This window comes from Mesoplodon bidens (genome assembly GCF_964165515.1).
Source record: "Mesoplodon bidens genome assembly, chromosome: 4".
Classification (NCBI taxonomy): Eukaryota; Metazoa; Chordata; class Mammalia; order Artiodactyla; family Ziphiidae; genus Mesoplodon; species Mesoplodon bidens.
The window spans coordinates 93,309,968-93,334,815 of record NC_138160.1 but is presented as its reverse complement, the minus strand read 5'-3'; the positions used below and the strand labels follow the sequence as shown (position 1 = coordinate 93,334,815).

At 37.7% G+C, this 24,848-nt stretch overlaps 1 protein-coding gene across 15 annotated transcripts in view; it reads left to right on the top strand.

The window, feature by feature from the left end:
* The window catches only part of APC (APC regulator of WNT signaling pathway), a 138,426-nt gene extending 116,221 nt beyond the window's left edge, over positions 1-22,205 (top strand). For 9 of the 15 annotated variants that reach the window (XM_081231311.1, XM_081231320.1, XM_081231314.1 and 6 more), the window contains 7 exons: positions 1,514-1,609; positions 2,898-2,951; positions 6,664-6,803; positions 7,381-7,458; positions 7,748-7,864; positions 12,657-12,871; positions 14,687-22,205. In XM_081231311.1, the coding sequence (XP_081087437.1) occupies positions 1,514-1,609; positions 2,898-2,951; positions 6,664-6,803; positions 7,381-7,458; positions 7,748-7,864; positions 12,657-12,871; positions 14,687-21,272 (7,286 nt within the window). In that variant the 3' untranslated portion in view covers positions 21,273-22,205. The remainder of the gene's footprint in view (positions 1-1,513; positions 1,610-2,897; positions 2,952-6,663; positions 6,804-7,380; positions 7,459-7,747; positions 7,865-12,656; positions 12,872-14,686) is intronic. The other 6 variants (XM_081231313.1, XM_081231312.1, XM_081231308.1 and 3 more) reach the window with 1 other exon arrangement.
* Positions 22,206-24,848: the final 2,643 nt, after the last annotated feature.

Here is a 24,848-nt window from a genome sequence, read left to right as displayed (position 1 = left end):
TGTTATTTGATCCTCACAACAACCTTGTTAAGTAGGAAGGGAAGATATCTCCATTTTACAGATGAAGAAACTGAGGCTCAAAGAGGCTAAAAGACTTGCCTATGGCCTCACAGCTAGTGGGTGGTGGAGCCAGGATCAGAGATCAGATCTCCTGACTCTTAGCCCAGTGCTCTTCCTACTGCACCATCCTGCTTCAGGCCATGGGGCCCCAGTTGCTGGGGTGATCAGCCTCCCAGCTCTTTGCTTAGGGAGAAACCCTTGGCCACCAGCCCCTCTCCCTCAGGAGCAGGGAACATGGGAGTTGGGACCTTTGGGGACATAACTTACTTCATTCCTGTAGCAAGAACCAAAAGCAGTAAGTATATAAGGTAAGACCTTCCTTTCGCCTGATAAGAACACACACATGTGCACACACACATGACAAAGGACTATTGTATCAGTATCTTGATTTCGGGAGTAGGAGAAAGAGTGATGATGAAAACATGATCTATAAAGATTTAGCAGATTTTTTTTAGGTAGGTATAAAAGCGAATTTATTTAAAATTTAGAAGTTTTCAAGAATAGAGTGCAGCAGAAATGTCCTTTATTTATCCTAGGGATGAGAAGAACTATAAGATGCTTTACTGGAAGAACATTGTCTTTCTGGATGGTTTTCTTTGTCCACAATTATATAATGACTCGCATTTTGTGCTCTTAATACCTATTCTCAGAAAAGTTAAATAGAATAAATATTACTTCTGAAAAATAGACTTGCTTTTTAAATTTTTATTTCAAGTAACAGTTTTGAAACTTTGTGCGTAGTATTAAATGTGCAGGTACATTTTCTTGGACACCTTGTCTTTAAATTTTTGTTTACTATCTGGTATCTGTATAGTAAGCTTTCTATACTAGGTTTATACTAGGTTTCTCTACTACATTTGTATACAGCCGCATGCCTTTAAGTTTAAATAGACATTGTAAATAAAAAGTTTTATACCAAAATGTTTTTATTATTTCATATAGCCAATATAATTTTTTTTTTTTTTTCCATATACGGGCCTCTCACTGTTATGGCCTCTACCGTTGCGGAGCACAGGCTCTGGACTTGCAGGCTCAGCGGCCATGGCTCACGGGCCCAGCCGCTCCGCAGCATGTGGGATCTCCCCGGACCGGGGCACGAACCCGTGTCCCCTGCATTGGCAGGCGGACTCTCAACCACTGCGCCACCAGGGAAGCCCACCAATATAATTTTTAAGTTATTATTTGAATTATAGCATAAACCTGCATGGGATTTAGTCCAGCAGACTTGGTCAAAGGCTGATGAGAGGTAGACATTTTTATGGAACCAAGAAAAACCCTTACGTTTTCCTTTCCATGTTTGTAGTGTTTATCTCTTTAGCAAATACTTGTTTATTCACTAGACTGCTATGCATTAGGGATGTATTAGTGAGCCCTGAGTATTTTTTAAGTATAATAAACATCACTACTTTTGAGAAAACAAAGCATTATGGTTTATGTCAATTTTATCTTTCAGTGCCAGCTCCTGTTGAACATCAAATCTGTCCTGCTGTGTGTGTTCTAATGAAACTTTCGTTCGATGAGGAGCATAGACACGCAATGAATGAACTTGGTAAGACAAAATGTTTCTTAATGCCATAGAAGAATACTAAAGATTTTTCATCATTGTTGAATTAGGATATAAGGCCACTAACTTTTATTACCATCTGCTTCGTCCTTGTAGCAAATGACTATACTCTGGTTTCCAGGGGAGACAATGTCCTAAGTGGCAGAAACTGCTACCCTTGTAACCTAACTTGGATTTTTAAAATCTTAGCCAAAGTTTGGAAAAAACACTAAATGGTCCATTCGTGCCCCTATTGTCAAGGTAGCCCCTGGGTGACAGTTGATGGGGAGGGTACTTTGAATTGTTTTGAGACGTGGGGCTACGTAATTATTCTTGAACTCAGTCACTTCTGAAAGACATCAGAAGGAATTATTATTAAGATTCTCATTTATCTTCATGGTTATCTGTACTTTACTGGATTTTCATGATAAGCAGCGTGGTATCTCTGCAACTGATTAATACGGAAAAGCATTATGCTCTGATGTTAGAAACATTCCATTAATTGTGGAAGGGTTACTCTTAGGTATGTGTTCTCACATACTCTAAACCTTATATAACCTGCATTTGTGCCCCCCATTTTTCATGTAATGGTTTTTCTTTGATTTCTAGGTTCATTTTGCACATGTGGTATTTATAAGTTGCATCATGCTGAGCCATCTCATGTGAACTGGATCGCTCTAGTCGTGCCACAAGCAAGAACCATACACTGAGTTTCCATCTTAGTGTAGCCGTGCCCTTGCTTTTTGTGCCATTTATGTTACATTTCATTCAAGCCCCCACTGTGTATTCCTGCCACCCCTCATCATTATCATTCATCACTTATCTTCGAAGTGACAAAGTCATGACACTCTTAAACACAGAGAACCTGAACGGCCAAAAATGAGTGTTGTCTCCTTCAGAGTCATCACTTTAGGAGGCTGTGTACTTTGTGATTTCCGCCTGCCCTCCAGCCATGCTTTTCTTCCCACAGGCCCTAGCAGTCGGCCCACTTGATTCTCTTTCCTTCCCCCATGCCCCCAGCCTCCTGTGAAACTGAGTATGAGCTTATGAGTTCTCCCCTCCTCAGTACTGTCTCAGCATTGGTGAAATTTTAAATTTGGGTTTTTTTTTTAATGCTAGTAATAATGGGGAAAATAATGAATGAACGGGAAAACTAATCCAATTTTAAGCTCCCACAAACGTTTTTTATAAATGTTCCTGTGTTCCAATGAACTATAGACTAGGACTGACACATTAATCATCTGAATTTCCAAGTAAAATCTAGACTCAGTATTTGTTCCTCTTCCTTCTTCAGGTAGGAAGGCTACCCGGGGCATTTCATCACAGGAGCTAGGGCAGGGGCTTTCAGGTGAGGAGCAGGATGGGGCCTCTGGGGGTGTGACTGCTGGGGATATAGCCACAGGGGATTACCTTCTTCTCACTCCTAGCCTCTGAATTTGCATTGGAGCAAAAGAAGGATCAAGGTGTGTGGACCGTGGGGAGATGGATTAAGACAGCACAGGGGATCTGACAGTGAGGAATAAGGAGGAAAGAAGTCCCAAGTGGATGAAGGGAAATTTCTAAGCCCAGTCAGCTAGGACTGTCATTTGTACATAGAAGAAAATTCTACAACTATTAGGGTCATTTAAGTTTGCACCTATTAGTATTGCAAGTTTTAGACCATAGTATCAGTAATGTATACATTCATTAATTCCCAGTTCTGTCCCAGAAACTGTGCTAGGCACTAGGTATAAAAATGATTAAGACGTGGTCCTGACTTTTAAGGAATTCATAGTTAATTTGCATTAGTGTTTCCCAAACTAGATCATAATGATCACCAGAGGCAGTTGTCAAACCATGTATTTCTCTGGCCCGTGCGTGGTAAGCAAGCTTAGTAAAGTAGAATCTCTGGAGGAGGGAACCTAGGAATCAAATCTAATAAGTGGCCCAGGTGATTCTTATGATCGGGAAATTTTGTGAAACACCAATATATAGAATATTGATGCTGAGCCCCTGATATTTATTTTAGAATGAGGTGTTTCATGCTAATGGTGACTATCTAAACCAAGTAAAAGAAAAGTAATATACTTTTTAAAAATTAAGTATCATCTTTCTATTATTTCTTTTTGATAAGTTTAAATTAAGGATTTTGTTAAATGTCACCTGTAGCCATTGATCCTCTACTATCTGTAAGGTTATGAGATACCATATGAGATAATATTTGGTTCATCTGGACCACTATTCTCTAACATAGACACCAAGAAAATGTGGAAGGATGTGTTCATGACCTTTGCATTACCTTGAAACATCCTAATATTTCTTAGGGCAACCTATTTTTTATTGTATTGCTCATGAATTCACATCATATTTTTGTGAATCCATTTATAGTTTTAATGTATAGATTCTTTGCCTTAAAATTCACTGAAGGTTTTCTTTTTACCTGCCTGAAATCCTAAAGGGCTCTCTCTTTTATCTGATACACTAAATTTTATTGAATGTCCTTTTTTTCATTAGCCACGTTCTTCATGGTTTTATTGGCATTGACCAAATCCTTCTTTAATCTTTGTTTTCAGAATCAAGTCCTAAGATTTTTGGTTTTTCCAGACAAAAGTAGTCAAGTGCCTTCTTGGGATTTTCTTTAGATCATTTCACCTTTCTTAAAACAGTATCACAGATACTCCTGTGCCAGGCAGGATTTTATGTAGGCACGAAGCATAGTATGTTTTGTTTTGGCTTTGATCGTCTGCTTTATAATCCTCAGCGTTTTGCTGATCTCCTCAGTACACAAGGCCACTGTCTTCAGGTCAACAATGACTCCCAGATCTGTTTCCTGGGTCAAAACTCTCAGTTCTTTTCCCGGTGGTTCCTTCTTCTTTACCGAAGTAATAAATAGTGGAATTTTTTGCAGCTCTGTACTAGGCTTTCTTCTCCTCTCCCTAGGCAGTGTCCTCTACTCCATGGCTTCAGTTACAGTGTTTTTCAAATTTACAGCTTAATCCAAGTTCTCTCTCCTGAGATTTACACACATTTTTCAAACTGCTCATTCGACATCTTCACCTAGATGATTTTTCAGACATTTCTGACTCAGCTGACAAAAACAGTTTGTTGTCTCCTCCATCCCCAAATCTCTGTCTCTTCCAGGGTTCCTTTTCTCAGAAAATGGCATTGCAGTCAACCCACTTGCTGAAGCCAGAATCTTAGAGAACATCCGTTAGTCTATTCCTTATCCCCTATATCTCATAAATGCTTTAATTCTGGTTCTTAAATACGTCTCATATCACTGCTCTTCTTTCTATCCCCACCCCAAGCAAGCCTCTGTCATCTCTCCTGTTCTCCCATCGTTTGTCTTACTTGTCCCCCACTTCCAATCATAATCCATTCTGCAGGCTACAGTCATAGGAATCTGTTTAGAACATACATCTGATTATTCCTTCCCCTGCCTTAAATCCTTGGTGAGGCACACAAAGTCTTGCATAATCTGGCCTCTAGCCATTTTTGTAGCCTCACCTGTGACCCTCTCCTTGTTGCTGTATATTTCAGGCCCAGCAGTCCTTGCACATGCTGTTTGATCTGCCTGAGATGCTTCCTTATTGTTTCTGCCCCACCCTTTTTAGATATTCATTCATCCTTTAAGTCTCAAGTTAAACATTATTTCCTCAGCCATTTTCTTGATCCTCCCAGTCTAGGTTAAGTTCACCTGTTATCTTGCCCTGTGCTTTTACACAATCCAGTACACTTAAATTAGTTGTTCAATGGCTGTCTTTGCTCTAATCTGTAAGCTCCATAAAGACATTGGTTGTTTTTTTCGTTGGCTGTTTATCTTCCCATCATCATGGGTGGATGGAGGAAAATCTTCCTAAATACGGTTTGGATTTTCCTTAACCAAATTAATTTTTACTTACCTACATTCAAACTCATCTGTCATTGGTGCTAGTTGTAAAGATTTACACAAATGTTCCAAGAGTTAAATCCCCTGGCCTGGCATTCTTGACCCAAGATAGAACTTGGTCTATTTTGCAGACTTGCTGATTCATCTACATACTGACCCTTCTAGATCATTTACAAAAATGTACCGATCCTCTTTCAGATTAATGACCTGATTGTTTAGACTTACAGTATCCAAGAATTGCCTGTTTATATTCATCTTCTCTTTTCTGTCTAAGCCACTTCTCTGACAAAAGAATGTCTCCAGTCCCATGATGATTAATATTGATGATGAATAATATTTTGAATAACCTCCATATGCATTTTTATTTTTCTTTTTATTTACTCCCTCACCATTTTGCTTCACCTTTTGTCTTTTTGTTTTGTTTTGTCTTTTTACCACCCCTTCCTTTATGTCTTTTCCTTTCCTTTCCCTTCATTTTCCTCCTTGCCTTCCTACTGCTGACCACTGTGGGCGTTGTTAAGTATACCCATTGGTGGGAATCAAGGGGAAAGAAAATACTAAATCCTAGTATTGGTATTTGACACTTCATGAGTATCAAAGAAAAGTAAGAATTTAAAAAGTAAAAAGTAAAAATGGTTTTATAGAGCTTAGTAATAAGTTGAATAGGTAATTCTTTTTCATAAAAAAAATAAGCTTTGCTTCATGCACAGTTTCATTTAGAAGTTTTAGTATTCCTAAGGATACTAAAAATTATTTGGGAGATAAAAATATGTTAAAGTAATTAGGCCACAGTGTGTGACAATGAAGAGTGTTTGTAAAGTCCTAATAATAAAAATAAGTTACCTTTTTCTGCTTACATTCAGGAGGACCTAGGGTTAGAAAATAGCCTTCTTCATCTGTGACAAGATACAGTGTATGTGCAGTAAATAGAGTATAATGTTCATTTCACTCAGTAAGGCAAGGGGCTGGAGGGTGGAGAAACTGACAGAAAATGGAATAGTTGTCACTTGTACTTTATAAGTATATTACACAAGAGTCCTTTATAATATTTTCTGTAGCTTATAATTCTAAAGACAAAATTAAATTTATATATTCTCATTCTTTGAGATTTTTTCCTAATAATTTATAAACTTGGTACCCATTTGTTTTATTTTAGATTATTATCTTTTTCCTCTTGCCCTTTTTAAATTAGGGGGACTACAGGCCATTGCAGAATTATTGCAAGTGGACTGTGAAATGTATGGACTTACTAATGACCACTACAGTATTACCTTAAGACGATATGCAGGAATGGCTTTGACAAACTTGACTTTCGGAGATGTAGCCAACAAGGTATGTTTTATAAGATCCACTTCTTATGATATCTCTGGTGTGAGTTATTTTACTTTCATACAAACTACTTTTCACTGACTTTCTTTTTGTTACTCTCCTCATTAAACACTGACCAACAAAAGCCTGTACTTCATACCTCACTGCATATCCTTATTCATTTGGTTGTCTTATGCCTAAACAAAAGCAAAAGATGGAACACAGTAGTGGATCTATGTGATCACATTTAAAATACTATTCCTGGGAATGATAGCAAAAATCTGGAAATCTTGATGATTGGTGCAAGTGTTATACACGTGTTGGTTCCATCCAAATAAAAGACTTTAAAACCCTTTGCTTATTGTTTCTTATCATTTATTCACCTTATTTTTCCAGTTTGCCAAGAAAAGAACAAATACCAAAGGATTAGGAGGGTATTTGTCTTTCATTTATGTAATCTGGTTCTAGTTCTTTTATGAGTAAAACATTAGTTAGGATTGAAATGAGACGACTGAAACTGAATTTGAAGTTTACTAGTCAAAAATAAAGCATGGCTCCAGGTTGCCTTATTATTGACCCTCTGCAATATTTGATTTTACAGGCTACACTATGCTCTATGAAAGGCTGCATGAGAGCACTTGTGGCCCAACTAAAATCTGAAAGTGAGGACTTACAGCAGGTACCTCTTAGAATTTCAAATGTTTTTCTTGGCTATTAGTGGGTTAATACCCTGATTTAGATTAATTTAAGCTGTGGCTCACTGTTTAGCATCTCATGTTTAAATTGTGGCTACATTAACACCACAATAGAGGAAAATAATTATATTGTAGGAATTCCTTTTGGCACTATACTAGCATTTAGAAGAAATTTATTTATTAATATATTTCTACTCTTAACATTACGAACAAGAAAGCAACTAGTATGAATAATTTTATAAACAAATTATTCTAAAATTGATTTATTTGCAGGTTATTGCAAGTGTTTTGAGGAATCTGTCTTGGAGAGCAGATGTAAATAGTAAAAAGACTTTGCGTGAAGTTGGAAGTGTGAAAGCATTGATGGAATGTGCTTTGGAAGTGAAAAAGGTACCTTTGAAAACATTTAGTATTACAATAGGGATTTCATCTTTGGATACTTTTTTGCTGCCGTCTCCCACCCCTGAGACTCACTAATTTCTGACCCTCTTATCTTACCTATCCCTAGACTTAGACTGCTCCAAACTCCTAAAGTATTAAGCCGGAAAAGATTGTACAAGGTAGCCTAGTATTAAGTCAGGGTTTTTCAGACTCAGCACTGTTGACATCTTGCACCAGATAAGTCTTTGTTTTGGAGGACTGATCTGTGCCTTGTAGGATGTTTAGCAGCATCCCTGGCCTTTGCACAGTAGATGCCAGTACACCTTCCCCTCAGTCATAACAATCAGAAATATCTCCACATATTACCAGATGTCCTCTGTAAAGGAAAAGGGACAGAATCACCCTCAGTTGCCAATCACTGGTGTTGAGTGTTAACTCTTTGCTGCCCAAATCTCAATCTACCTGAGTCCTCAAATTCTGATAGTTACCCTGTCAAGAGGTAATCAGACCCAAAGGTGAGAAATCCCTCAAATAATAATTTGTTTACAAAAGGAAATAATCTCCAGATAGTATATCTACTTCAGAAACTAAGCTAATTTTTTTAAAATTGAAATTTGAGAGGAACTAAGCAAGTCTTTTTAGCTAATCTGAATTTCCTTTCACCCAACCAGAACTCCTTGATCCAGAGCCTACATATTTTTCTCTTCAAAATTTCCTTTTCAAAAAAAAAAAAAAAATCCTTTTCAGAGAAGGAAGAGTCTGGGGATGTTTTGTTTGTTTACTTATGTATTTTTTCTAAATTATATTATTTTATACCTGAAAAACCCAAGAAAATCAACTGAAAAATTGTTAGAAATAAGTATTCAACTAAATAACTAGATATAAAGTTAATATTCAAAGGTGGTCAAAAGGTACAAACTTCCAGTTATAAGATAAATAAGTACTAGGGATGTAATATACAGTATGATAAATCTTATTAACACTGCTGTATCATTATATATGAAAACTGTTGAGAGTAAATCCTGAGTTCTCATCACAAGGAACAAAATTTTTTTTCTATTTCTTTAATTTTGTGTATGTATGAGATGATAGATGTTCACTAAACTTACTGTGGTCATCATTTCATGATGTTTATAAGTCAAATCATTGTGCTTTATACTTTAAACAGTGTTACATGTCAACTATATCTCAAAACTGGGAAAAAAGGTAATACTCAAATATACTTAGGGTCTGCATAAAGATACCTTTAAAACACTACCGAATCAGCAGAACACTTGTACTCACACTGCAGAAAAGAAGATACGTGAATAGCCAATAAGCACTTGAAAAGATACTCAACATTGTTAGTCATCAGGAAAATACAAATTAAAACTACGAGATACCATTAAAGATATTATCTTGGTTAAAATTTAAAATATTGGCCAAGCATTGTCAAGGATGTTGAGCAGCTGGAATTCTCACACACTGCTAGCGGGAATGTTACATGCCATACAGGCATACCTCGCTTTATTGCACTTTACAGTTATTACATTTTTTATAAATTGAAGGTTTGTGGCAACCCTGCATTAAGCAAGTCTATCGGTGCCATTTTTCCAACAGCATTATTTTTCAGTTAAGGTATGTACATTTTTGTATACATAATGCTATTGGACACTTAATAGACTACAGTATAGTGTAAACATAACTTTTATATGCACTACAGTATAGTGTAAACATAACTTTTATATGCACACCAAAAAAAAAAATGATGTGACTTGGCTTTATTGCGATATTGGCTTTATTGCAATGGTCCGGAAGCAAACCCGCAATATCTCTGAGGTATGCCTATCCAACTTTAGAGAACATTTGGCAGTGTTTTAAAATTAAACATTTACCTACCATACAACCTGGCCACCCAGGAGAAACAAAAACTTAAATTCACACAAAGACTTACAAATATTCACAGAAAGATTATTTGTGATAGCCAAAAACTAAAAATAACACAAATGTCCATCAATAGGTAAATGGGTAAACAAATTGTGGAATACAATTTGGCTATTAAAAAAAAAGTGACCTATTGATACATTCAATAATCTGCAATGACAGGAATCAGAACAGCGGTTGCCTGGGGTTGGGGTTGGATTACGGGCGGCATGAGGAAAGTGGAGGGGGTGATATAAATGTTATCTTGGTATACACACACATCAAAAATGATCAAATTGCACACTTGAAATATGTGCAGTTTATTGTTCTCTAATTATACCTTAATAAAATTATACAAAAAAATTAGCCCCATGTACACTTTAAGACTCCTTTCTTATCAAGCTTGTGTGTTTTCAGAAAGATTTAATGTATTTGTAGGTATTATGGGAACTTGTATTGCTGCTGAGTAGCTCATTATTTTATTGTCGCTCAAGGACCTCAAAGATCTACATATAACCTAATTGCTACAAACCAAGAAAGTTAGATTAAAAGACACATCCTACTGAGAAGCGTTAAGAGATGACTGTAATAAATGGAAAGACATAGCCTGTTCTTGTAAAGGAAGAGTAGTAGTTTAAAGACCATTTCTCCCTAAATTCATCTACAAATTTTTAATTCAAGGCCCAATCTTGGAAAAAGTAGCCCATCAGAAATTTATAATATCCAATTCTGGTTTGGGCCTGCTCTGGTTAGCAGTATTAGAATTTATTTTTTCCCTCTTTTTCTACATTCAGTGCAACCGTCATTATGAACGTTCTGTTTCTCTTTTTTAATTTGTCATCTCTTCCTTGTCAACTTCATTTACTACTAATGACCACAAGAACCAAAACTACCTTCCATGTTCCCCACGTACTGCATCATTTTACCATCATTCACTGGCTCTTACTCTTCTACACAGCAGAATCTTTTCTTCACCTGCACTCTGTGCCCTAAGCGTGGCTATGTACTCAAAGCTGTTAGTCCCTTACTCTTGTCTTCTATATCTTCTCTACTGGGTGTAGAGAAGTCGGCTTTTTTATGTTTCAGCTATCTGTAAGAAGCCCAATATTTTGAAAATGAAAACAAAAATCCTCTGTTGCTTCTTCTAACTTCTGCAGTGTCCTCTTTTTCCTATAAGAACCAAAACCCTGAACACGTAGTCACTTGCTTCATTTCTTAACTGGCCATACCTTCTTCAGTCCTTTCTAATATTGCTTCTACCAAAATCTAGACTTATAGATTAACTAGGGTACTTCTTTTCTACCTACACCTATATTTGATACTTTTTGATCACACTCCTTACTGAATCTCTTCCCTTTGTTTTTACCACCTGTACTTCCAACATCTAATCATTTCTCCTTGTCTCCTTTAACTATAAAGCTTCTTTGAAACAAGACCCTTGGCCCTCTACAGGTAGTCTTGAAGAGCAACTTCTATTTTCCGGCCTTCAGCTCTCACCTCTAGGTCAGTTGTAAGTTTAGCTCACTCCTCTAAACTCTTGCCATTTTTTTCTGTTCTCAGTATACTTTGAATGTCCCACCTTTACCTCATTCACAATATAATTAAAATTGAGCTCTTAGCCTTTTCACATCTTCAGTGGTGAAAGCACTTCTTCCCTGCTTCCTGATAAGTAGTATCTAAACCTGCTCCTACATTGTTTTATTCATTTAATACCTTGATGAAGAGAATAGAATGGCTAGTTCCTTATTGGGTTAGGCCCAAAATGTTTGCCATGACATTCAGGGCCGCCTTTTACCTCTCTGACCTTACTTCCCACAATGCCCCAGCATGGACTTTGACTTCCTCTGTGTCTTCTTTCTGTTCTTTAGTCCTCCCTTGCTTATTTCCACTTCAGTGCCTTTCCTCCTGCTTCCCCTGCCTTCTCTCTGAATGTACATGTCTTTTCTTCTGCAGAGCTGCTCTCCTCCATGAAATATTTTACTTATTTAATTAAATTCAGATGGTAATAATCTTTCCATTAGAGCCCTTGGTTTCAAGTATGGTTTTGCATTCTTTTTTCCCCAGAGTAAACAGTTAGCACCTTCAAAGCAAGTATCAGTTGCTATGTTTTCTGGAATGCCTCTAATAGTGATAGGCACAGAGTAGATCTCTAATGAATGTTTGTTTGTTCCCTGATTAATTTGTAGTAAAAAGAAAGACTGACATCAGGATCATGGCAAGTTTTGACCAAATATCCTTAATTGTATACTCAGTGTATTTTCTGTGGCATTTATAATTTTTCAGTTTACTGTGATACTGTATACCAGGGAGTTCTGGTTTTTCAATTACTTTGTTTCTTTGGGGATTTTAAGAAATTGGAGTTTTTCTAGTGTGCTTTCTTTTTAATAAGTTACATTGTTACTTTTGAATCAACCACACATAAATATATGTGTGTTTTTATACAAAGAAGATTGCACATATTCCTCTGCAACTTGCTCTTTTCATTTAATGATACATCTAGATATCTTTCCATATCGGCATGTAGAGGGCTTTCTCTAGCTTCTGTTGTCCTGAAAATGCTATCTTTCAGAATGCACATCAGTTCTGTTTCATATTCTAATATAAGCTCTTGTGAGATATGCGTGCACCATCTAAACACTTAGAATAAAGTTCATAAAGGCCATTATTTTAATATTGCGTTCTGCTTGTTTCATGGGGATATCACTGTCTTAAGTTCGATTTGGTATTTTATGAAAGTTTTTCTAAATGAGGAGTTCCTAATAGTTTACCAGTGAAGGATGGGCAGCAGGGAAGATCTAAAGAGGAAAAAAAAAAAGCTTCCTCAATAGAAGTAAACATAGACATTATAAGAAGGAAATTCCAACTCTAATTAGATGACACATATTCTGTTTCTTGATAGGAATCAACCCTCAAAAGCGTATTGAGTGCCTTATGGAATTTGTCAGCACACTGCACTGAGAATAAAGCTGATATATGTGCCGTAGATGGTGCGCTTGCATTTTTGGTTGGCACTCTCACTTACCGGAGCCAGACAAATACTTTAGCTATTATTGAAAGTGGAGGTGGGATATTACGGAATGTGTCCAGCTTGATAGCTACGAATGAGGACCACAGGTAAATACAGGGGTTTATATTACTTTTAAATGAAATTGTAAGATTCATACTCTCAGAAAGACTCAACTGTAAGCAGTGTTTTGTGTAATTATGCAAGTTCTAAGCCAAATTACATTTATGACAATGAAAATATGACTATTAATTCCTGACTTATTCATTAACATATTTATTCTAATAAAAGTTCATAGTATCATAAAGATGTCTAGAAATAAATGATACTTGAGAGGTATAACCCATGTGTAGAAGAAAAAATGAAAGTCATAAATATTACAGAGAAGAAAATCCTTTCCTATATGTTATCATGGCTTAAACGAATATGAGGTTTATAAAAAACAAAACCTTGTGGTTATGATCCAGAGAGTACAATGGTTCACATTTTTGTAGTGGTGCCATAACATCAATAATCATAATATTTTTCAGCCAACCACCATTCATCCAATCTGTTAGAGCTGTGAAACCTAAGAGCCACCTCAGGTACAAGGCACATATTTTCAGAACTTGAGCTCTGTATTATCTCAACAAAAATATGGGTATCTTTCACAGCATATTTATTTATTTTGTCCTGTATTGTTCCTCTCTCATTTTCAAAAAGACTATGAGGTACCTTTAGTAAAAGGGCTTTGAAAAGAATGTAAACATCTTTTCTTTTAAGTTTTTGATGCACCAGCTACAAGCCTTATGGCCCTTTCTTCTGTTCATAGAAGACCTCTTAGACTCAGTAAGCACTCAGGTGTCTACTGGACTGCTAGAGAGCCGCCATGGTAAAGCTTACTGCACCCTTGCCTATCAGGTTTCTTTTGTTTGTTTGTTTGTTTGTTTGTTTGTTTGTTTGCAGTACGCGGGCCTCTCACCGTTGTGGCCTCTCCCATTGCGGAGCACAGGCTCCAGACACGCAGGCCCAGCGGCCATGGCTCACGGGCCCAGCCGCTCCGCGGCATGTGGGATCTTCCCGGACCAGGGCATGAACCCATGTCCCCTGCATCGGCAGGCGGACTCCCAACCCCTGCGCCACCAGGGAAGCCTGCCTATCAGTTTTAAAGCCCACCAGTGCCAACTGTGCTGTCATTAAACTTAATTTTACCATGCCTTAAACAAGCCATAGCTCTTTCAGATCCTAACATTCATTATGCTGACTCGTAACTCTTGTTTTTATAGTTAATGTTTTGAAAACTTTTCTTTCACTTTATTTTTAGAAAGAACGACTACACACAATTTGCCCGAGAACACTTGTAAGGGGGAATGGCAGTATTACAAAATCAAACCAGAGGCAGAAAGATTATCTAAAAGTCATTCTGCTTACCTAGGAGCTTACAGTGTGCTCCCTGACTTTGTTAAGATCTATTGTCAATCAGTTTCTTCTATCTACCTCTTCTGAGATGTCTCAGTTTGTTGACATTGTGGTGCCCATCCAGAGATTAAATTACCACAGCCCCTGTTCAGCTTAAGATTTCATAATACATCTGTACTCCTCAAACTGAGAAACTCCGTCACTATGTAAATAAAGTAAATATATCTACTCAAGAAAAAGTGTTTGAAGCTATTGGGTCAGAATAGGAAATGCAGAATTGATTAAACTTAACACTTTTACTTCTTTTAGTCTGACAGATGAGTACTTTAAAACAATAAACATTAAATGAACTAAGAACAAAAGGAGATGGGCAATGCCTGAAATTTATAGTATAATCTGGTGTGATTTTATTATGCCTGTTGTTAATAAGCTTTAGTAGTTATCTTTAGATTTAAATTTGTTTTCTGTCCTTTTACTTGTTTCTACGAACAGATTTTTACCTTACTTTTGTGATATTTTTATTTCAGGCAAATCCTAAGAGAGAATAATTGCTTACAAACCTTATTACAACACTTGAAATCTCACAGTTTGACAATAGTCAGTAATGCATGCGGAACCTTGTGGAATCTCTCAGCAAGAAATCCTAAAGATCAGGAAGCATTATGGGACATGGGAGCAGTCAGCATGCTCAAGAACCTCATTCATTCAAAGCACAAGATGATTGCTATGGGAAGTGCTGCAGCTTTAAGGAATCTCATGGCAAATAGACCTGCAAAGTATAAGGATGCCAATATCATGTCTCCTGGTTCAAGCTTGCCTTCTCTTCATGTCAGGAAACAAAAAGCCCTAGAAGCAGAATTAGATGCTCAGCATTTATCAGAAACTTTTGACAATATTGACAATTTAAGTCCCAAGGCATCTCATCGTAGTAAGCAGAGACACAAGCAAAATCTCTATAGTGACTATGTTTTTGACACCAATCGACATGATGATAATAGGTCAGACAATTTTAATACTGGGAACATGACTGTCCTGTCACCATATTTAAATACTACAGTGTTGCCCAGCTCCTCTTCATCAAGGGGAAGTTTAGATAGTTCTCGTTCTGAGAAAGATAGAAGTTTGGAGAGAGAACGAGGTATTAGCCTAGTCAACTACCACGCAGCAACAGAAAATCCAGGAACCTCTTCGAAGCGAGGTTTGCAGATTTCTACCACTGCAGCCCAAATTGCCAAAGTCATGGAAGAAGTATCAGCCATTCATACCTCCCAGGAAGACAGAAGTTCTGGGTCTACCCCAGAACTGCATTGTGGGACAGATGAGAGGAATGCACTAAGAAGAAGCTCTACCGCCCACACACATGCAAACTCTTACAACTTTACCAAGTCAGAAAACTCAAACAGGACATGTCCAGTGCCATATGCCAAAGTAGAATACAAGAGATCTTCAAATGATAGTTTAAATAGTGTCAGCAGTAGTGATGGTTATGGTAAAAGAGGTCAAATGAAACCTTCAGTTGAATCCTATTCTGAAGATGAGGAAAGTAAATTTTGCAGCTATGGTCAGTATCCAGCTGATCTAGCCCATAAAATACATAGTGCAAATCATATGGATGATAATGATGGAGAACTAGATACACCAATAAATTATAGTCTTAAATATTCTGATGAACAGTTGAACTCCGGAAGGCAAAGTCCTTCACAGAATGAAAGATGGGCAAGACCCAAACATATAATAGAAGATGAAATAAAACAAAATGAGGAAAGACAATCAAGGAGTCAAAGCACAACTTATCCTGTATATCCTGAGAGCACTGATGATAAACACCTCAAGTTCCAACCACATTTTGGACAGCAAGAATGTGTTTCCCCATATAGGTCAAGAGTAGCCAATGGTTCAGAAACAAATCGAGTAGGTTCTAATCATGGAATTAATCAAAATGTAAATCAGTCTTTGTGTCAGGAAGATGACTATGAAGATGATAAGCCAACCAACTACAGTGAACGTTACTCTGAGGAAGAGCAACATGAGGAAGAAGAGAGACCAACCAATTACAGCATAAAATATAATGAAGAAAAACATCATGTGGATCAGCCTATTGATTATAGTTTAAAATATACCACAGACATTCCTTCTTCACAGAAACCAGCATTTTCATTCTCAAAGAATTCATCTGGACAAAGCACTAAAACTGAACACATCTCTTCAAGCAGTGAGAATACATCCACACCTTCATCTAATGCCAAGAGGCAGAATCAGCTCCATCAAAGTTCAGCACAGAGCAGGAGTGGTCAGACCCAAAAAGCCACCTCTTCCTCTTGCAAAGTTCCCTCTATCAACCAAGAAACAATACAGACTTACTGTGTAGAAGATACCCCAATATGTTTTTCAAGATGTAGTTCATTATCATCTTTATCATCAGCTGAAGATGAAATAGGGTGTGATCAGACAACACAAGAAGCAGATTCTGCTAATACCCTACAAATAGCAGAAATAAAAGAAAACAGTGGAACTAGATCAACTGAAGATTCTGTGAGTGAAGTTCCAACAGTGTCACAACACATTAGAACCAAATCCAGCAGACTCCAGGCTTCTGGTTTATCTTCAGAATCAACCAGGCACAAAGCTGTTGAATTTTCTTCAGGGGCCAAATCTCCATCAAAGAGTGGTGCTCAGACACCTAAAAGTCCACCAGAGCACTACGTTCAGGAGACTCCACTCATGTTTAGCAGATGTACTTCTGTCAGTTCACTTGATAGTTTTGAGAGTCGTTCGATTGCCAGCTCCGTTCAGAGTGAACCCTGCAGTGGAATGGTGAGTGGCATTATAAGCCCCAGTGACCTTCCAGATAGCCCTGGACAAACCATGCCACCAAGCAGAAGTAAAACCCCTCCTCCCCCTCCTCCTCAATCAGCTCAGACTAAGCAGGAAGTACCTAAAAATAAAGGACCTAGTGCTGAGAAGAGAGAAAGTGGCCCTAAGCAAGCTGCTGTAAATGCTGCAGTACAGAGGGTCCAGGTTCTTCCAGATGCTGATGCTTTGTTACATTTTGCCACAGAAAGTACTCCTGATGGATTTTCTTGTTCATCTAGCCTGAGTGCTCTGAGCCTCGATGAGCCATTTATTCAGAAAGATGTGGAATTAAGAATAATGCCTCCAGTTCAGGAAAATGACAATGGGAATGAAACAGAAAATGAGCAGCCTGAAGAATCAAATGAAAGCCAGGGAAAAGAGGCAGAAAAACCCACTGATTCTGAAAAAGATCTATTAGATGATTCAGATGATGATGATATTGAAATACTAGAAGAGTGTATTATCTCTGCCATGCCAACAAAATCTTCACGCAAAGCCAAAAAGCCAGCCCAGACTTCTTCCAAATTACCTCCACCTGTGGCAAGGAAACCAAGTCAACTGCCTGTGTACAAACTTCTGCCATCACAAACCAGATTACAAGCACAAAAGCATGTTAGTTTTACACCAGGAGATGATATGCCTCGGGTGTATTGTGTAGAAGGGACACCTATAAACTTTTCCACAGCTACATCTCTAAGTGATCTAACGATAGAATCCCCTCCAAATGAGTTAGCTGCTGGAGAAGGTGTTAGAGCAGGAACACAGTCAGGTGAATTTGAAAAACGAGACACCATTCCTACAGAAGGCAGAAGTACAGATGAGGCTCAAACAGGGAAAGCCTCATCTGTAACTATACCTGAACTGGATGACAATAAAACAGAAGAAGGCGATATTCTTGCAGAATGCATTAATTCTGCTATGCCCAAAGGAAAAAGTCACAAGCCTTTCCGTGTGAAAAAGATAATGGACCAGGTCCAACAAGCATCTATGTCTTCATCTGGAACGAACAAAAATCAATTAGATGGTAAGAAAAAGAAACCTACTTCACCAGTAAAACCTATACCACAAAATACTGAATACAGGACACGTGTAAGAAAAAATACGGACTCAAAAAATAATTTAAATGCTGAAAGAAATTTCTCAGACAACAAAGATTCAAAGAAACAGAGCTTGAAAAATAATTCCAAGGACTTCAATGATAAGGTCCCAAATAATGAAGATCGAGCCAGAGGAAGTTTTACTTTTGATTCACCTCATCATTACACACCTATTGAAGGCACTCCATACTGTTTTTCACGAAATGATTCTTTGAGTTCTCTAGATTTTGATGATGATGATGTCGACCTTTCCAGGGAAAAGGCTGAATTAAGAAAGGGGAAGGAAAATAAGGAATCAGAAGCTAAAGTTACAAACCACACAGAACTAACCTCAAACCAACAATCAGCTAATAAGACACAAGCTGTTCCAAAACATCCAGTAAATCGAGGTCAGCCTAAACCCGTGCTGCAGAAGCAATCCACTTTTCCCCAGTCCTCCAAAGATATACCAGACAGAGGGGCAGCAACAGATGAGAAATTACAGAATTTTGCTATTGAAAATACTCCGGTTTGCTTTTCCCGAAATTCCTCTCTAAGTTCTCTTAGTGACATTGATCAAGAAAACAACAACAATAAGGAAAATGAACCTATCAAAGAGACAGAGCCCCCTGACTCACAGGGAGAACCAAGTAAACCTCAGGCGTCAGGTTATGCTCCTAAATCATTTCACGTTGAAGATACCCCTGTTTGTTTCTCAAGAAACAGTTCTCTCAGTTCTCTCAGTATTGATTCTGAAGATGACCTGTTGCAGGAGTGTATAAGTTCTGCAATGCCAAAAAAGAAAAAGCCTTCAAGACTCAAGGCTGATAATGAAAAGCATAGTCCCAGAAATATGAGTGGCACATTAACAGAAGATTTGACACTTGATTTGAAAGATATACAGAGACCAGATTCAGAACATGGTTTATCCCCTGATTCAGAAAATTTCGATTGGAAAGCTATTCAGGAAGGTGCAAATTCCATAGTAAGTAGTTTACATCAAGCTGCTGCTGCCGCGTGTTTATCTAGACAAGCTTCGTCTGATTCAGATTCCATCCTTTCCCTGAAATCAGGAATCTCTCTGGGATCACCATTTCATCTTACACCTGATCAAGAGGAAAAACCCTTTGCAAGTAATAAAGGCCCACGAATTCTAAAACCTGGGGAGAAAAGTACATTGGAAACTAAGAAGTTAGAATCTGAAAATAAAGGAATAAAAGGAGGGAAAAAAGTTTATAAAAGTTTGATTACTGGAAAAGTTCGATCTAATTCGGAAGTTTCAAGCCAAATGAAACAACCCCTTCAGACAAACATGCCTTCAATCTCTCGAGGTAGGACAATGATTCATATTCCAGGAGTTCGGAATAGCTCTTCAAGTACAAGTCCGGTTTCTAAAAAAGGCCCACCCCTTAAGACTCCAGCCTCCAAAAGCCCTAGTGAAGGTCAGGCAGCTACCACTTCCCCCAGAGGAGCCAAGCCATCAGTGAAGTCAGAATTAAGCCCCGTTACGAGGCAGGCATCCCAGACACCTGGGTCAAATAAAGGGCCTTCTAGATCAGGATCTAGAGATTCCACTCCTTCAAGACCTTCCCAGCAGCCATTAAGTAGACCTATGCAGTCTCCAGGGCGAAACTCAATTTCTCCTGGTAGAAATGGAATAAGTCCTCCTAACAAATTATCTCAACTGCCAAGGACGTCATCCCCTAGTACTGCTTCAACTAAGTCCTCGGGTTCTGGGAAAATGTCTTACACATCTCCTGGCAGACAGATGAGCCAACAGAACCTCACCAAACAAACGGGTTTATCCAAAAATGTCAGTAGTATCCCAAGAAGTGAATCTGCCTCCAAAGGACTAAGTCAAATGAGTACTAGCAATGGATCCAATAAAAAGGTAGAACTTTCTAGAATGTCTTCAACTAAATCAAGTGGAAGTGAATCTGATAGGTCAGAGAGACCTGTATTAGTACGCCAGTCAACTTTCATCAAAGAAGCTCCAAGCCCAACCCTAAGAAGAAAATTGGAGGAATCTGCTTCATTTGAATCTCTTTCTCCATCTTCTAGACCAGATTCTCCCACTAGGTCCCAGGCACAGACTCCAATTTTAAGTCCTTCCCTTCCTGATATGTCTCTGTCTACACATTCATCTGTTCAGGCTGGTGGATGGCGAAAACTCCCACCTAATCTCAGTCCCACCATAGAGTATAATGATGGAAGACCAGTAAAGCGCCATGATATAGCACGCTCTCATTCTGAAAGTCCTTCCAGACTTCCCATCAATAGGTCAGGAACCTGGAAACGTGAGCACAGCAAACACTCATCATCCCTTCCTCGAGTAAGTACTTGGAGGAGAACTGGAAGTTCATCCTCAATTCTTTCTGCTTCATCAGAATCTAGTGAAAAAGCAAAAAGTGAGGACGAAAAACATGTGAACTCTACTTCAGGAACCAAACAAACTAAAGAAAACCAAGTATCCACAAAAGGAACATGGAGAAAAATGAAAGAAAGTGAAATTTCTCCCACCAATAGTACTTCTCAGACCACTTCCTCAGGTGCTGCAAATGGTGCTGAATCAAAGACTCTGATTTATCAAATGGCACCTGCTGTTTCTAAAACAGAAGATGTTTGGGTGAGAATTGAGGACTGCCCCATTAACAACCCTAGATCTGGAAGATCTCCAACAGGAAATACTCCCCCAGTGATTGACACTGTTTCAGAAAAGGGAAACCCAAACACTAAAGATTCAAAAGATAATCAGGGAAAACAAAATGTGAGCAATGGTAGTGCTCCTGTACGCACCATGGGTTTGGAAAACCGCCTGAACTCCTTTATTCAGGTAGATGCCCCAGACCAAAAAGGAACTGAGGCAAAACCAGGACAAAGTAATCCTGTCCCTGCATCAGAGACTAATGAAAGTTCTATAGCTGAACGTACCCCATTTAGTTCTAGCAGCTCAAGCAAGCACAGTTCACCGAGTGGGACTGTTGCTGCCAGAGTGAGTCCTTTTAATTACAACCCAAGCCCAAGGAAAAGCAGCGCAGATAGCACTTCAGCCCGACCATCTCAGATCCCAACACCAGTGAATAACAACACAAAGAAACGAGATTCAAAAACTGACAATACAGAATCCAGTGGAACTCAAAGTCCTAAACGCCATTCTGGGTCTTACCTTGTGACATCTGTTTAAAAAGAGCTGGAATGATGAAACTAAGAATGTGTTATGTGTTAATTACAACTGCTATGTAGAAATTCTGTTTCAACCAATATGTACAAAATAGATAACTAATAACCTGCTGTATAAAAAATAAAATTCAAAAAAAGAAATTTTGTTTCAAATGAAACTAAAAGACTGAAAAATTTTGTAAATAGGTTTGATTCTTGTTAGAGGGTTTTTGTTCTGGAAGCCATATTTGATAGTATACTTCATCTTCACTGGTCATATTTTGGGAGGCACTCTTGATAGTTAGGAAGAAAATGGTAAAGCCAAGTATATTTGTACAGTATGGTTTTCATGTATTTAAGTAGCATCCCATCCCATCATCCTTTGATTATTGCTTGTCTTAAAATAACACTACAGATAGAAGATATGATATATTGCTGTTATCAATCATTTCTAGATTATAAACTGACTAAACTTACATCAGGGAGAAATTGGTATTTATGCAAAAACCATTCTGTTTTAGTCCTTGTGAGTCCATCTGACATCATAATCATGTGGCTGTGAAATTCACAGTAATATGGTTCCCGATGAACAAGTTTACCCAGCCTGCTTTGCTTTACTGCATGAATGAAACTGATGGTTCAATTTCAGAAGTAATGATTAACAATTCTGTGGTCACATGATGTTCATATAGATAGCTATAGTGTAACAACTTACACTATTTTGTGCTCAAAACAAACAAACAAAAAATCTGTGTAGCTGTAAAACATTGAATGAAACTATTTTACCTGAACTAGATTTTATCTGAAAGTAGGTAGAATTTTTGCTATGCTGTAACTTGTTGTATATTCTGGTATTTGAGGTGAGATGGCTGCTCTTTTATTAATGAGACATGAATCGTGTCTCAACAGAAACTAAATGAACATTTAAGAATAAATTATTGCTGTATGTATAAACTTACTGAAATCGGTATTTGTTTGAAGGGTCTTATTTCATATTTGTATTAATAATTGTCAAAAGGGCCTCTTTTAAAAGCTTATATAATTTTTTTCTTCAAATTCTATGCATTAAGAGTAAAATTCCTCTTACTGTAATAAAAACAATTGAAGCTGACTGTTGGCATTTAACCATTCCATGCATTGGCACTTAACCTTTCCTGAAAAAAAAAAGTCACTGTGTGATTAGCACCAACTATAATCAGCACTTTGCCATGCTCAGAAAATGCAAATCATGTTGAACTTCAAAGGTAGATTTAACACTATTAAGATATTCAAAAGACTATTTAGAAACCCCTGTTAAGGGAGACTTTGTTTTTGATAGGTAGGTTTGTGGAGTATGTGTTCCAGCTCCCCCTTCCTCACACAGCAGGGAGAGAATCCTTCAGGAAGGAAGATAAACTGATAGAAGTATTTTAAAAGCTAACTTAATATTATCTTCCCAGAATTTGTTCTAAATGATCAGAGGGTAAGGATGATGATAAATGCTCACATATTTGTTGAATAAATGAAAATTTATTTTTAATAATAAAATTCATGCACTCTGCGTTGGGGGGAAGGGAAAAGGTATTTGGATATAGCAGGATGCTGGGAAAGGGGGTGAGGAGTAAGCACATCTACCTGGTGTCTTTGAAATCACATCATGTAGTTAATTATCTACCCTTACCTGTGTTTATCATTTACAGGTCATGACTTTTTTAAAGTCATTTACTAACATGCCAGTAAATAAGTGCTGTGATTTGAAATAAGGCATTTGACTCCAAAGCCGATACTCTTTCTATTGCACCACTTTGCAAACACCTCAATTTACTGACCTTTGGAGTATATCTACATTTAAATTTTTGTCAAATTTTATCTGAACGAAATGGTTTGTAAGTAATAACACTAAATAATTCTGTTTTTCTCAAAGGCTGCCTTATCCAACAGGGACACGTGGATGTAGGTCATATTTCTTTCCTTTTCCTTTAGTCCTGATTTTCTATTTTTTTGAGTTACTTGTGCCAATTTTTATAAACCACTTCAAATACTTTTATGGAAAGAGATGGGATATAAGTCAATTAGAATAAAATCACCTTTCTCAAGGAAGGGAAAAAAACAATGCTGAAAATGAAAAAAGGGTGCCTTCCATATGCCAGAAAATTCAGGAATTCCGGTATACAGCCTACTAGGAGAAGGTGCAATCAGTCTGCTTTGCCCATTGAGGAAAAAGTTGCTGTATGAGACCCTCTAGTTAGAGATAATGGCTCTGAATTAGTAAAGGAGCAAATCTCAATTCTACTTTTAGAACTTCACAGAGTGCTGCCATAAGTGATAGCAGGCCAAATATTCTCAGTTTATGCTTGTTACAAGCGGCATACCAAGCATGCTGAGCCCAGTGTGGAGTTGCAACACTTGTTAAGAGAAGTAGGGCAGTGCCCTGTTATCTTTGGGCTGCAGCAAACAGCATTCCTAAGGCAGTGAGTGGTTTTCAAACTAGAGTGCATTTGATCTTAGTGCAAATCTAAGCCGCATTTGTTTATTGTTTGTGTGTATTTTTTAAATTCATCCATACATTCTGTAATGTTGTAATATGAAAACATGCTCAATATATGTCCTTTGTGGTTAAAAAACAAGTAGAGTGCATTTGAATCACCAAAAATGTTGTTAAGACACACACCCACACTTTGTGATTCTGAGTGGGGCCCAAGAATGTGCAGTTCTGACAAGTTCTCAGGTGATGCTGATGCTGTTGGTCTGGGAACCACTCTGAGAACCACTGCCCTGTGTCACCACAGCGAAGCTCCTTGAGTGATTGCCTTCAGTTCCAGCTGCTCTTCTCAACAACTGGACTCGACATATGAGAAAGTATACCAAACTTCCCTCTCCTTTAGGCAGGAAAGATTTGAATATTGAGCTATACAATCTGATGGAGCCCATCGCAACTCCCAATAGTAGACAAATTTGCCAGACATGAATGAACAGGTAATTCTAAAGAGAATGACTGTGTCTGAGGGATTGACGAATGTTCCCTTTGGAATGGTTATCAAAAAGGCAAAAATTTCAGCAAATATCTAATTTGGATTTGCAATAAGAGATCAAAAGAGACACACACCAAGAAAAGGGAAAAGAGAACTTTGAAGTGAAGGCAGATTGACTTCAGATGAAAGAAAAATGCACTCGTTTTGTTAGTATACAAACAACCAATTAACTATGGCAAATTGGTATTTGAGAATAAGCTTTACAAGTTAACCTTGCACTAACAGGAAAGTTAATGAGAGGGAAATAATGAAATAAAAGATAAGCCCAAAAGAATCAAATTGCACTCTTAAGTACAGTCAAAAAACGTTTCCATAAACTAGTTACCACAAGGTTAATTAACTGAAGGGATGAGTCTTGCTGGAGAAGGGAGCCAGTTGCACTATATCTGAATTCATGTTATCACAGGGGGTTCCTTGTATCTAAGATAGCAAAAGAACAGAGTCCCACAAATGCAAAAAGAAAATTGCCAAGAGCGGAAGAGTATTTCAGTAATCAGATCGTTCACACTTACCAAACAAAAATAATTTTTCAAAAGTCTTGATGGTTGAAATAGAGTGTATAACATTTTTTTACTTTCTAATTCCTTCAT